The sequence below is a fragment of the Aulostomus chinensis genome, chromosome 5, assembly GCF_037954235.1.
Source record: "Aulostomus chinensis isolate RoL2024-O1b breed Wild chromosome 5, RoL_Achi_v1.0, whole genome shotgun sequence".
NCBI classification, from domain to species: Eukaryota; Metazoa; Chordata; class Actinopteri; order Syngnathiformes; family Aulostomidae; genus Aulostomus; species Aulostomus chinensis.
Genome location: NC_141324.1, coordinates 31,513,126 through 31,523,125, shown reverse-complemented (window position 1 = coordinate 31,523,125; position 10,000 = coordinate 31,513,126). Strand labels below are relative to the sequence as shown.

Below are 10,000 nucleotides of genomic sequence, written 5' to 3'. Positions count from 1 at the left end.
GCGCTCGCGGCAAGCCAGCTGAGGGCCGCCAGGACCCGGACCAGGACCCGGATCACGCTCCGCATCTCCTCCTCCGTGCTGTGATCTCGGCCAGAAAGCTGCGAGTCCCGACGCGAACTCCCCTCAACTCCTCCGAAGTTAGCGGCAACTACCCGGTGACCCGCAGCAGAGCGAGGAAACCAGTAAAACCAGTATAGCCAGTAAAACCGTCAAGTATATCCGGAGAGTCCCAGCAGCGGCGGGTCGCGTCCCGCTGCGTGCGTCCTGGTTGCTATCCTCGGTGCGTCGGTGTTGCTCGGCTCAGCTCTTTGTGTCCGCCGCCATGCACCGACGCTCTCCAGCAGGAAAAGACCAGATTCCAGACTACGCCCAGTCCGCCACTGCGCATGCGCAAAGGGCGACGCCACCACTTCCTGCCAATTTCACGCAAAAGTGCCTAACGACCTGCAAACTTACCAAATTACCAAAGAGTCGGAGTTGAACCCACGTCATTGTTGCCCTCCAACCCGGTAATAACCCGGGACTTCTTTCACCATGTAAACTTTTCTTACGCCTTCAAACTTGATAAACAAACTCTGTTCAAGGTGCAAGCGAACCCAAGAGCTCACCCCTGAAGACCAGAACAAGTTCCCCCCAGACTCCAGCGGCCATTTTGTAGTGGTTCTCTGAGTCCGGCAGGAAGGAGGCGACATGTTTGTGAAGGGTCGAGACGTTCGGGGTCTCAGCCGACCTGTGGACCAGAGACTCCATCCCTCTGACTACTGAAGACGACCCGGATCAGTCGCCTGGGTCAGGACGGCTTCCAGTTCCAACAGATTTGGTGCAAAATTAACTGATTTTAGTGTCCCGACCCAACACACCCGTGACCACTGGAAACCAGTGACATACTGGTCCAGTTCTGGTTTTATGTCACGCCTGCTTTTACCAAAGTTCATATCAATCACACGATTCCTTGATGGAAACATGCATGAACCCTCGGGGTTCCTTCAGACTGTTGGCTTGAGAACTTTTATCCTCTAGAACTGGAATGCAGTCCGGTTCCGTCCTGTTTGTAACTCCGTGTTGAGTTTCAGTCCATCAGCCTCGCTGGTAATTCTGCATGAACTAAAGTGTCCAAGTGTGACAGTCCATTAATCAATCAGATTGAATACCTGCACGAGCTGATTTGTTCTTGTTTTTCAGAAGACAGAATCTTATCAGAACCTTATCTCGGTACCTGAGACTGAGGCGACGGCGCAGAGGTCAGACGTGTCAGCTCGGCGTCGATGGGATCACTGGGGTTTGTTAACTGGTCCGTCTGAGTTTTCAGGACATTGAAAACAGGTCAGGGCAGCTGAACGGATTATTTGGTGGCTAACACTCAGCTTTGATTAGGTTAGTGATCAACACTGCCACTGTCAAAGCACTGTCACACTCAGCTGCAGGTCAAAGGTCAAAACATGATGAGTCCCGTCAATGATGAAATGATGTAAACTACATTTTTCACTACTTTTACCATTTATCTAAAAAAACATCTGAGTCAAGGCCCAGGGGTCGGATCAGCTCTTAACCTTACAGACGAATTATGAGGATGAGGCACGAGGAAGTTAAACAGAGGACACCAGATGAATTCCTTATCCCTGACCTTTATTCAGTGGATGAAATTCCTGTACAAAACTAAATGTCACATTTAATCTTTCACAGAATTTAAAGGAGATTGAAGTTCTAAAACCCCTAAAGGACGACATGTGGAGTACAGAGGACATATTTACGGTAATAAATCTGCAGACATTTAATAGTTTCAGAGAGCAGACAGCAAACCAGGAATAATTTGAATGGAATCAACCAGTGGCACAGAGCGGTCAACACTAGAGGAACAAAAACGGATTCTTCTTCACTTTGACTCGTTAATAATGTCCCCGGTAGCCTCCCCCACCTCCTCTATAACTGCCACCCCCTCCATATCCACCCCTATATCCTCCCCCACCCCCTGCATAACCTCCCCCTCCCCTGTACCCCCCCCCACCCCCTCCATATCCTGCACCTCGGTAGCCTCCCCCTCCTCCTCGGTAGCCTCCGCCTCCTCCTCGGTAGCCTCCGCCTCCTCCTCGGTAGCCTCCGCCTCTGCTGCCTCCTCCTTCGAAGCGTCCCATCTTAGGAGGTCGAGGGCCATCTCCCATCCTGTGAGGAGACGACATGTTTAGATCTGTCAGATACATCATCAGAACATTCACTCCAACTGACTCACTCAGGTCTCGTCACCTCTGACTGTTGGCCGCCATGTTGAGTCCAGCTGCTGACGGCTTGGAGATGAGTCGGATCAGGTTTAGCAGACGCTGGTTGGTTTGGTCAATCTGTCCGATGTAGTCAGGCTCCTTGGTCACCTCCACTACCAGAGCCTCCAGACCGGCCCGCAGAGCCAGAATGCCGCCCGCCACCTCATGAGGGATCCTCAGTTTGATCCTGCACATTAATGTGAAAGGTCATCGCTAACTTCCTGCTCCTCCACGTGGGCGTGTCCTGTGTAATACGTGTGAGGCTGCTTCTAACACTCATACAAAACAACGTCATGAGAGGGAGGAAGTGTCCAGCTGTAGAGTCCAGAGGACGAGCTACAGGCATCCTGACACTGGCAGATCCACAGTAGCCTAATACCAGTCCATCGAATACGAATAGATCTACTGTAGTCTGACACGATAGATCTACTGTAGTCTGACACGGTAGATCTACTGTAGTCTGACACGGTAGATCTACTGTGGTCTGACACGATAGATCCAAGGTAGTCTGACACAATAGATCCACGGTAGTCTGTCACGATAGATCTACTGTAGTCTGACACGGTAGATCTACTGTAGTCTAACATGGTAGATTTACTGTGGTCTGACACGATAGATCTACTGTAGCCTGACACGGTAGATCTACTGTAGCCTGACACGAAAGATCCACTGTAGTCTGACACGATAGATCTACTGTAGTCTGACACGATAGATCCACGGTAGTCTGACACGAACGATCCCCTGTAGTCAGACACAATAGATCCACGGTAGTCTGACACCAGTAGATCTACTGTAGTCTGACATGATAGATCCCCTGTAGTCAGACACAATAGATCCACGGTAGTCTGACACGATAGATCCCCTGTAGTCTGACACTGTAGATTTACTGTATTCTGACACGATAGATCCACTGTAGTCTGACACAATAGATCCACGGTAGTCTGACACCAGTAGATCTACTGTAGTCTGACACAATATATCCCCTGTAGTCTGACACTGTAGATTTACTGTAATCTGACACGATAGATCTACTGTAGTCTGACACTGTAGATCTACTGTAGTCTGACATGATAGATCCCCTGTAGTCTGACACGATAGATCCACTGTAGTCTGACACAATAGATCCAAAAGTAGTCTGACACCAGTAGATCTACTGTAGTCTGACACGGTAGATCCACTGTAGTCTGACACGATAGATCTTCTGTAGTCTGACACGATAGATCTTCTGTAGTCTGACACGGTAGATCCACGGTTGTCTTTCATCGGTACATCCACTGTTGTCTGACATGGTAGATCCACTGTAGTCTGAAACGGTAGATCTACTGTTGTCTGACATCATCAGTGATAAGTCAGGTGCAGCATATCCTCACCAGTCATCCAGTTCAACCACGTCTCCGTTGGACACGACTTTCTTGCAGGCGAACAGCAACAGCTGCAGCGGGCTGACCAGCGTCATCCCTTTCGCTGAGATGGCTCTGGTGCGAATCTGAAACAACCACCAGTGTGGCAGTGAGCTGATGCTGCAGTCTTCAGAGGGTTACTGAGCACCGCAGCAGATACTATGACTATAAAACATTTTTCAGTGGTGACAACACTATGGCACGGTCACCTTCTCGCTGAAGACGAAGAACGGCGAGGGGTAGGTCATGTCGTGGCTGCTGAATGGGCAGTTGACAGAGGATTTGTGGATGAGGGCATTTCGGCCCTCTGTGGTCAGGATCTTCCTCTTCTCCTTGTGGTAGCAGACGTTGGGGTAGGAGCCGAATGTCAGCAGGGAAACCACCACGTCCAGGTTGTTGTCAGGTCCGACTGTGTTGAACATCTGAGTCAACAGACTCTCTGACGGGGCGGAAAACAACAAAAGGTTCACACTCATTTACTCTACTGAAGGGCAGTTCTTCTGTCCAGTGTCAAGCTGTGGTGCCTCCAGGTACCTTCAGGGAATCCGGCATTAGCAAGGATCTCCTTCAGTTGGACTTTGGCCTCCCAGGTCATCCTCAGAGTTGCCATGTTGAGACGTTTGTGCTCACAGAAGCGAGCTTCTGCCTCCTCACCGTTGATCCTGATTTCAGAAAAGACATGGTCAACCTGGCAGCCCGTCACCCACCAGCAGTTCATTTATGAAATAACTAATGCAGAGAAGAGCTCAGAGGGCATTTGATGGACCCACTGCAACCTCATCGCTGTGACCTGCAGTGGCGTTTCGTATCTTTAGTCACAGAGAGACAAAGTCTCACCGTGACAGTCCTTTGGCTGGGCCAACAACAGGCCTGGGTGCCACTCACTGCATAAAAAGCACACACACATTTGAGCTTCACCCTCAGACTCCTGCTTTATTCAAGACAAGTCAGAAAAGGAAATGTGCACTCGAAATTAGTGGCTCGAGTGCAGGTAAGTAGAAAGCACGGTGCACTGATGGTTGCAGTGAGGTCTTCTAGCTTCTTTTTATTCAACACCAGTGGGCTTGGTCTCAGCCACAAACAATAGTTGAACGTATATTTCTGAGTTTTTCCTTTTTTTCCTGTTAACTTTTTCCTGAACACCTTCAGTGGAGAGAAAGGTAATTGTCAGATATTGTTTCCTGGATCCAGATACCATCAGGATGGTCATGTAAAATATCTTTATCATGTGATGGTATGTGCTGTTTTACTCATGACTAACTGTAAACAACCTTTCTCAATTTGTTTGCTGCCATCTTTGTTTGACATCAGAAAAACAATTCTCTGAGAAGTCAGTGGGAATTTCCCCAGTTTCAGAGTAGGAACTCTGTCCTTCCAGAAAAATGCGGGGTTTTTTTTAGATTGTTGCCAGCAAAAATCCTTTTTTGTGGAATGTTCTCTAAAAAAATGTGATGGAATATGTGGGATATTTATGCAATTTTATGCAATGAAATTGCGTGACTTTGCAAAAACTGCTGTTTGATGAATAAGAAAAAAAAGTGATTCCCCACCACCCTGTTCCCACTGGGCTACTGCCTTCATGTAAAGAGTCGTCTCTAATGACTTCCTGTGATAAGCGAGCGTACCGCGTCACAGGAAGTGCTGGGAATCATGAAGCTCTCACCTTGTTTTATTTCAGACCAACAAACACACGGTTCCAAGTTACAGAACCTTGATGAGTCAAACGAGTTCCAAGCTTATTTCTGTTGGCAAATGAGACCGATTTGCGGACTTCATCATGTCTTCTTCACGAGGCTGCAGCTTTCTGACGTCACTTCACAACGTTCCCAAGGCAAAGGGAGGAAAATGGCTGCTCTTGTGTGAAGCAAACGCAACATTTTTCAACTTTCTGCAAAGATGTATGTGACTTTTTTGCAACATAAATGTGGGGAATATGAAATCATGCAAGCCCTGCATATTTTGCACATTTTGTGTGGAAATCTGTGATTTATGCGGCAAAAATGCAGCGTCTCTGAAAAAATGCGGCCCCCGCATAAATGTGTGGACTTTGGCTGATCATGCATTGAATTATGCGATCACATAATCGCATTTTCTGGAGGGACTGAACTCGGACTTTGAGTGGCCTTCCAGTGCTGTTTTTCAGGGTCGGAGGTTGGACAAGTCCCATAAGGAGTTACCTGGATGGACACAGGATGGACTTGTGAAACCATGCCTGGTTTGAGCCAATCACGCACCAGTATCAACTGTTGCAGATGTGATGTAGATTCTCAACAAGGGATAGAAATTTCCTAATCGCCTCCACTGCTGTTAAAGAGCTTGACGTAATCCTGATCAGGGAACATCAACCAACCTGACGTCATCCCATGCCTGGAAGACTGACAGCACAGCCACATGGTCAGAGAACCGGCTCCCGGCAAAGTTTCTGTGGACAAAGCCGAGACGTTTCCCCTCACTGATGAAGGGCTCTGGGAAACAGGTGGCTGCAGAGATGGTGCACATGGCATCTCCAACACTAGAGGGCAGCAGAGACACAGTCAACATACCGCAGGGTGACTCAGCAGCACCGAAAAGACGTGAGGGAGAACTGACTGGAAGATACAGCCCATGATCATCATCTTCCCCAGGCGAGGTTCAATGGGCAGCCGGGCCAGGATCCGTCCCAGAGGGGTAAGCTCATCGTTGGAGTCCAGAGCGTCCAGCTCTGCACACGCGCGCGCGCACACACACACACACACACACACAGATTGGATTGCCAGCACACATCCACGCTTTTACCTACACATGCAGGCATTCCCGGATGCAATGGAGGAACGATACCTTTCAGCGTGTGTTCAGCCTCAATGACGGCGTCCAGGGGTGGCGGTTCTATGGCTTTAGACAGGAAGTGTCCAATGGCTCCAAGCCTCAGCAGTTTGATGCTCAGAGCGATTTCATGCAGTGGTGTCCTGAAGATCTCAGGGGTCATGTGAGTCTCCAACCTGCAGCCATAAGACACACACACACACACACACACACACACACACGCACACACACCCTTATCTAAGTATGTAACGGAGAAGGTTTTCCAGGTATGTTGCAGGTGGTTCTACAGGTGTGTCGGGGTGGTTCTCTTGACCAAACCTCTCAAATCGTGCTCGGCTGCACAGGTGAAAGCAGAATCCGGGTCGGACACGCCCAGCTCGACCTTTCCTCTGCTCCAGGTTGGTTTTGGAGGCCCAGACGGTGGCGTAGTTGGTCATGTTGTTGTGGGAGGTGAAGAGCTTCACCTTCTGCCTGTCCAAACATCAAACACACATCAGCACAACACGCAAACTTTAGACAGCAAAAACACTCTGGCAGCTGTCAGCCAGACTTACTTGCAGGAGTCGATGACATAAACAACATCATTGATGGTAATGCTTGTCTCAGCGATGTTGGTGGACAGGATCACCTGCAACATCCGATCACAGGTGAATCAACACAGGCAGGCAGTAGGCCCAACAGTAGTACAGGGGAGTGACATCACCACCACAAACAAGGGCAACAAAAGTAAACATGAAAAGCCCCAGAACAGCGTGAAGTCATTTTGAATAATGTATTTCTGAATATCTGAGATCCAATTAGGATTAAACCGATTGTGAGGACCGTAACCCTGAAAACACCAAGAAAACAACTTCCTGTCTCTGAGTGTGTTTACAGATTTGATGCCGTGTTCTGCAGTGCTGCTGACCTTCCTGATGTTGTCAGGAACTGGTTCAAACACCAGCCTCTGTTCCTCTCGGGGGATCTGTGAGTGGAGCGGCAGGATCCGGTACCGGTTAATTCCTGGAAATAAATGCACAACCCAAAAAACATTGAATAACTAGCTGTGTTTATATTGATTCAAAACCATGTGTAATTCTTCGAGTTACACTTGCTGTGGTATTAATTCTAGAAGTAGAACAAGACTGACGTTCTCCTCTCATCAGTCTGTCTGATGAGGAGCTCAGGAGTCAGGTCGTCTCTGACATCAACCCTCCATGTGATATTTTCATACCGAAGTGTGGGTTGGTTTCCAGGTGTCTCTGCATAGAGTAGATGAGGTTCCAGCCTGGCAGGAAGACCAGTATGGCGCCGGTCACCTGAAGCGTCTCGATGTACTTCAGGAGAGCCTCCACCAGCTCGAAGGATGTCTCCTTTTCACTAATCTGAGCCATCGAGAGCTTCGTCTCTGCCGTGTACTCCGGACCACAGATCACGTTGCAGTTGGTCTGCAGACACCAAAGTTCGTTTAGAAACCCACATCGACGCAGTCATGCTGCACCTCAGAGACGTCGCGTTTCTGAGGACAGTACTTACGTCTTCATCTCCTCCCTCCTCATCTTTGTCTTTCTTCTTACGATCCATCGGTGGAGGGACAAAGTTGGTCATCTGGATGCAATCCTCCAGGAAGTATTCTGCCAACAGCAACACAGTTTTATTAATGTCATTGGTAATGTGATCAATTTTTAGGAACGTTTTATTCTAAATAGTTCATATTTCCAGAATGTTTATTTCTTCTAAGATATAACGTGGTGAGGTTTCAGCTGTGAAAATTGCGTCCAAAAGTTATTTACAATGACTACATTTCTGCAGTAACCGATCACAGCTTCTTCTGAAGACCCACCCTGAGGAGCAATGACCAGCATGACCCTGCCCTTCTGACTCAAAAGCCAGAAACCCTTTGGACGGAGCATCACAAAACCATTCTAGTTCAGCTGTCGTGACACACTTGAAGTAGGTCAGACCAGCACTTCAACAATTTAAACTGGTTCTAGATCAGAGGGTTTCCATGTTTTCTTCATGTTCTGGACCATCTGATGTGAAGCAATTGAGTGATGTTGACATAACAGCGCTCCTCGTTCTGCTGTGGCAGCTATAAATGTCCTGTCTTTAGATGAACGTTACCCATCATTCATGTGTCAGTCACCTTGAACAGAGAAGGTGCGTCCAAACACCTCAATGACGGGACAGTTGAAGAAGTACTCTCTGAACATGGTGGTGTCGATGGTGGCCGACATGAGGATGATGCGGACCTCTGGGTAGGCCTGGACCACGTCTCTGAGGACCACCATCAGGAAGTCCGTCTGAACAGACACCAACAGGAAGGAGGTTACCAAATGCTTTAACCTGGGAACTGTCAACGTCGACAAGACCTAAACTAACTCACGTTGATGTCTCGCTCGTGGATTTCATCTACAATTACATGGCTGATGCCCCGAATTCCTGCTTCCAGCTTCCTCAGCAACACACCTGCAACACACACCGGACACATGTTGCCAATGACACCACATCCACAAAGTGGTTCTGCAGTGGCTTGTCACCACAATGAAAACAGCTGTAAGTGATCCTGGTTAGAGGTTGTTGCCAGCCTGGGAGCTAACAGGACCTGCCAACTATGATCAATCAATGTGAACGTGACAGATGATGAGCCACCCGCAGCAGTGAGACAGCTAATGCTAGCACCTGTAAACATACCGATAGTGCAGAACATGATGCTAGCGTGTGGTCGAGGGAGGATGGACTCAAACCGGACGCTGTAACCGCAGCTCTTCCCAAGATCCTCTCCTCTCTCAAAGGCGACTCGCTCAGCCACCGACACAGCGCTGATCCGTCTGGGCTGCAGGGAAGTGGAGGGACCAAACGTCAGTCAAACTACGAGAACACTGACACTTTAAGATCTACGTGAATGACCAGGTCACTGACACATTTACGCTCACTGGAAACAACAATCCTCTGTAGATAAATGACTTCCCAGCAGGTCATGTGACCACTGTTTGCGTCTGTGAGCAGAACACAGAGAGTTGTCGAGGGACTTTGATTTAATCTGGTGGGTGTGATTTCAGACTTCATCTGATGACATCACATCACTCTGGGGAAGGTCTGAGGAGGCTGGTGATGACGCTCCTTGGTTGGGCGTTCCTCTCATTTGACCTCATGAATGTGAATTCAGAATCAGAATCCTTTACTGATCCCCATAGGGAAATTAAGGTGATTGATGGGAATGCTTTTCCATGCACACATCCTGGTGTTTCTATTGCTGATGAGTGGGATGCTGAGCGTTACCTGGGTAACCACAATGTTGCAGTCAGATGCTCGGCCACTCTTGATGAAGCGGTCCAGGATGTACTGAGGGACCTGAGTGGTTTTTCCACAGCCAGTCGCTCCTCTGATGATCACCACAGAGTTGGTGCTGATGGCCTCCATGATCTCCTCCTCAAAATGTTTGACGGGCAGCTGGTTGCGCTCCGACAGCAGCTGCATGACAGTTTCTACTTGTTCACTTTCTGGTGTCTCCGGGTAAAATGTGAATGGAGCGACAGAGGAAGAGAAACCACCGACCTTCTG

The 10,000-nt window shown here is 48.6% G+C and overlaps 2 protein-coding genes across 5 annotated transcripts in view; both read right to left on the bottom strand.

The window, feature by feature from the left end:
• The window catches only part of lamc1 (laminin, gamma 1), a 47,619-nt gene extending 47,251 nt beyond the window's left edge, over window positions 1-368 (bottom strand). The window contains exon 1 of the mRNA XM_086204732.1: window positions 1-368. This exon is cut by the window's left edge and continues 320 nt beyond it. Within this exon, the coding sequence (XP_086060858.1) occupies window positions 1-65 (65 nt within the window). The 5' untranslated portion in view covers window positions 66-368.
• Window positions 369-1,618: 1,250 nt separating this feature from the next.
• The window catches only part of dhx9 (DEAH (Asp-Glu-Ala-His) box helicase 9), a 17,409-nt gene continuing 9,027 nt past the window's right edge, over window positions 1,619-10,000 (bottom strand). For all 4 annotated transcript variants that reach the window (XM_086204728.1, XM_086204730.1, XM_086204729.1 and 1 more), the window contains 18 exons: window positions 9,995-10,000; window positions 9,719-9,910; window positions 9,131-9,272; window positions 8,823-8,905; window positions 8,583-8,739; window positions 7,973-8,070; window positions 7,671-7,884; window positions 7,365-7,459; window positions 7,012-7,085; window positions 6,776-6,928; window positions 6,473-6,633; window positions 6,245-6,356; window positions 6,006-6,167; window positions 4,190-4,317; window positions 3,865-4,094; window positions 3,626-3,741; window positions 2,242-2,442; window positions 1,619-2,160 (listed from right to left, as the gene is read on the bottom strand). The exon at window positions 9,995-10,000 is cut by the window's right edge and continues 72 nt beyond it. In XM_086204728.1, coding sequence (XP_086060854.1) covers window positions 1,887-2,160; window positions 2,242-2,442; window positions 3,626-3,741; window positions 3,865-4,094; window positions 4,190-4,317; window positions 6,006-6,167; window positions 6,245-6,356; window positions 6,473-6,633; window positions 6,776-6,928; window positions 7,012-7,085; window positions 7,365-7,459; window positions 7,671-7,884; window positions 7,973-8,070; window positions 8,583-8,739; window positions 8,823-8,905; window positions 9,131-9,272; window positions 9,719-9,910; window positions 9,995-10,000 — 2,598 coding nt within the window. In that variant the 3' untranslated portion in view covers window positions 1,619-1,886. The remainder of the gene's footprint in view (window positions 2,161-2,241; window positions 2,443-3,625; window positions 3,742-3,864; window positions 4,095-4,189; window positions 4,318-6,005; window positions 6,168-6,244; window positions 6,357-6,472; window positions 6,634-6,775; window positions 6,929-7,011; window positions 7,086-7,364; window positions 7,460-7,670; window positions 7,885-7,972; window positions 8,071-8,582; window positions 8,740-8,822; window positions 8,906-9,130; window positions 9,273-9,718; window positions 9,911-9,994) is intronic.